The sequence below is a fragment of the Echinops telfairi genome, unplaced genomic scaffold, assembly GCF_000313985.2.
Source record: "Echinops telfairi isolate 266 unplaced genomic scaffold, ASM31398v2 ScPeMD7_7416;HRSCAF=8454, whole genome shotgun sequence".
Lineage (NCBI taxonomy): Eukaryota > Metazoa > Chordata > Mammalia > Afrosoricida > Tenrecidae > Echinops > Echinops telfairi.
In genome coordinates this window covers 5,813,031-5,814,162 of record NW_022111316.1, presented here as the reverse complement: position 1 = coordinate 5,814,162, position 1,132 = coordinate 5,813,031, and the positions used below count along the sequence as shown (strand labels likewise).

General features: G+C 38.0%; 1 protein-coding gene across 1 annotated transcript in view; it reads right to left on the bottom strand.

Moving 5' to 3' along the window:
• The window catches only part of LOC101638965 (olfactory receptor 9G4), a 10,733-nt gene that overhangs the window by 1,773 nt on the left and 7,828 nt on the right, over window positions 1–1,132 (bottom strand). The window contains exon 3 of the mRNA XM_045297057.1: window positions 993–1,087. Within this exon, the coding sequence (XP_045152992.1) occupies window positions 993–1,087 (95 nt within the window). The remainder of the gene's footprint in view (window positions 1–992; window positions 1,088–1,132) is intronic.

Sequence of the window (1,132 nt, the reverse complement as noted above, 5' to 3'; positions counted from 1 at the left end):
GGCTGAAATGGGATTAATATATATATGCATATGTATGAGCCAGAGGCATCATGCAATCATAAAACTGATTAGGGGATATATTTAAAGTAGCATAAATGGAAGTCATTATCATTATGAGAAAGTACTATGATCAGATTTACATCTTCAAAGTTCACTCTGACTGCAGATAAGACAATGTATTGAAAGAGAGGAAATAGTTTATCATAACTAAGACTTCTCTTCTATCACCTGAAGAGACAAGTTTATAAAGTTAAAGGGATAAAGAGGAGGCATTAAAAAAATGTGGATAGAATGACTAGGAATTACATACACTGTAATTTATCCTGGGAGACAGGACTCGGTAAGAAGCTGTCTGACTCCAAACAGAAATTTATATTTACAGAGTAATGCGTCCAGAAACGATTGAAACAGTCTAAATACAAGTTCTTCAAAATACATCAAAGTAAAAGCTCATTAACTCTTTATTTGTTTGTTTGTTTGTTTGTTTGTTTGTTTACAGAAGAAACTACAAAGTCTTGGGAGAGTTAATATAATATACTTGATTAAAATCTGTAGCACTCCATTAGAACACACTGTGTTATAACACCATACTCAGTTCTGTATGCAGTATGAATATATCACAATGCAGCATATCATACTATTATTGTCCACAGTCTATTGTAGAGAAATAGGTAAACTAAGTCACATACCAATAATCTGTGTGATATATCTTCCCCACACCCCACATCACCCCTGCCATCTCCCAAAAGACAAATAAAAAGAAAACAGTCACAATTACTCCCAGGTGTTCTTTTTACAAGAGGAATCCTTTGATACCCTTCTTGAATCCAAGTGCCCAGTAACTTACTTTGGCCAAGGAGAGTGCCCTGGGAATTCCAAGGCTACTCTCAACAGGCTTTGATGCCTCTTTCCTCTCTTTTGGAATCCTGTGACCACCAAGTAATGGCAGAGAATGAGATCTCTGGAAAGGTTCTCTCCATCACTTAGGTTGGAATCTGTCAGAGATGGATTGCTCTCTGTCAGCAACCTAGCCCCCGACATCTGAGTTCGCTTATTCAGGATCATCCAGTCCCAACTGACTTCACAGCTGAGCACAGCCACGCAAACAAGACTGGCTGAGAGCAGACAGACC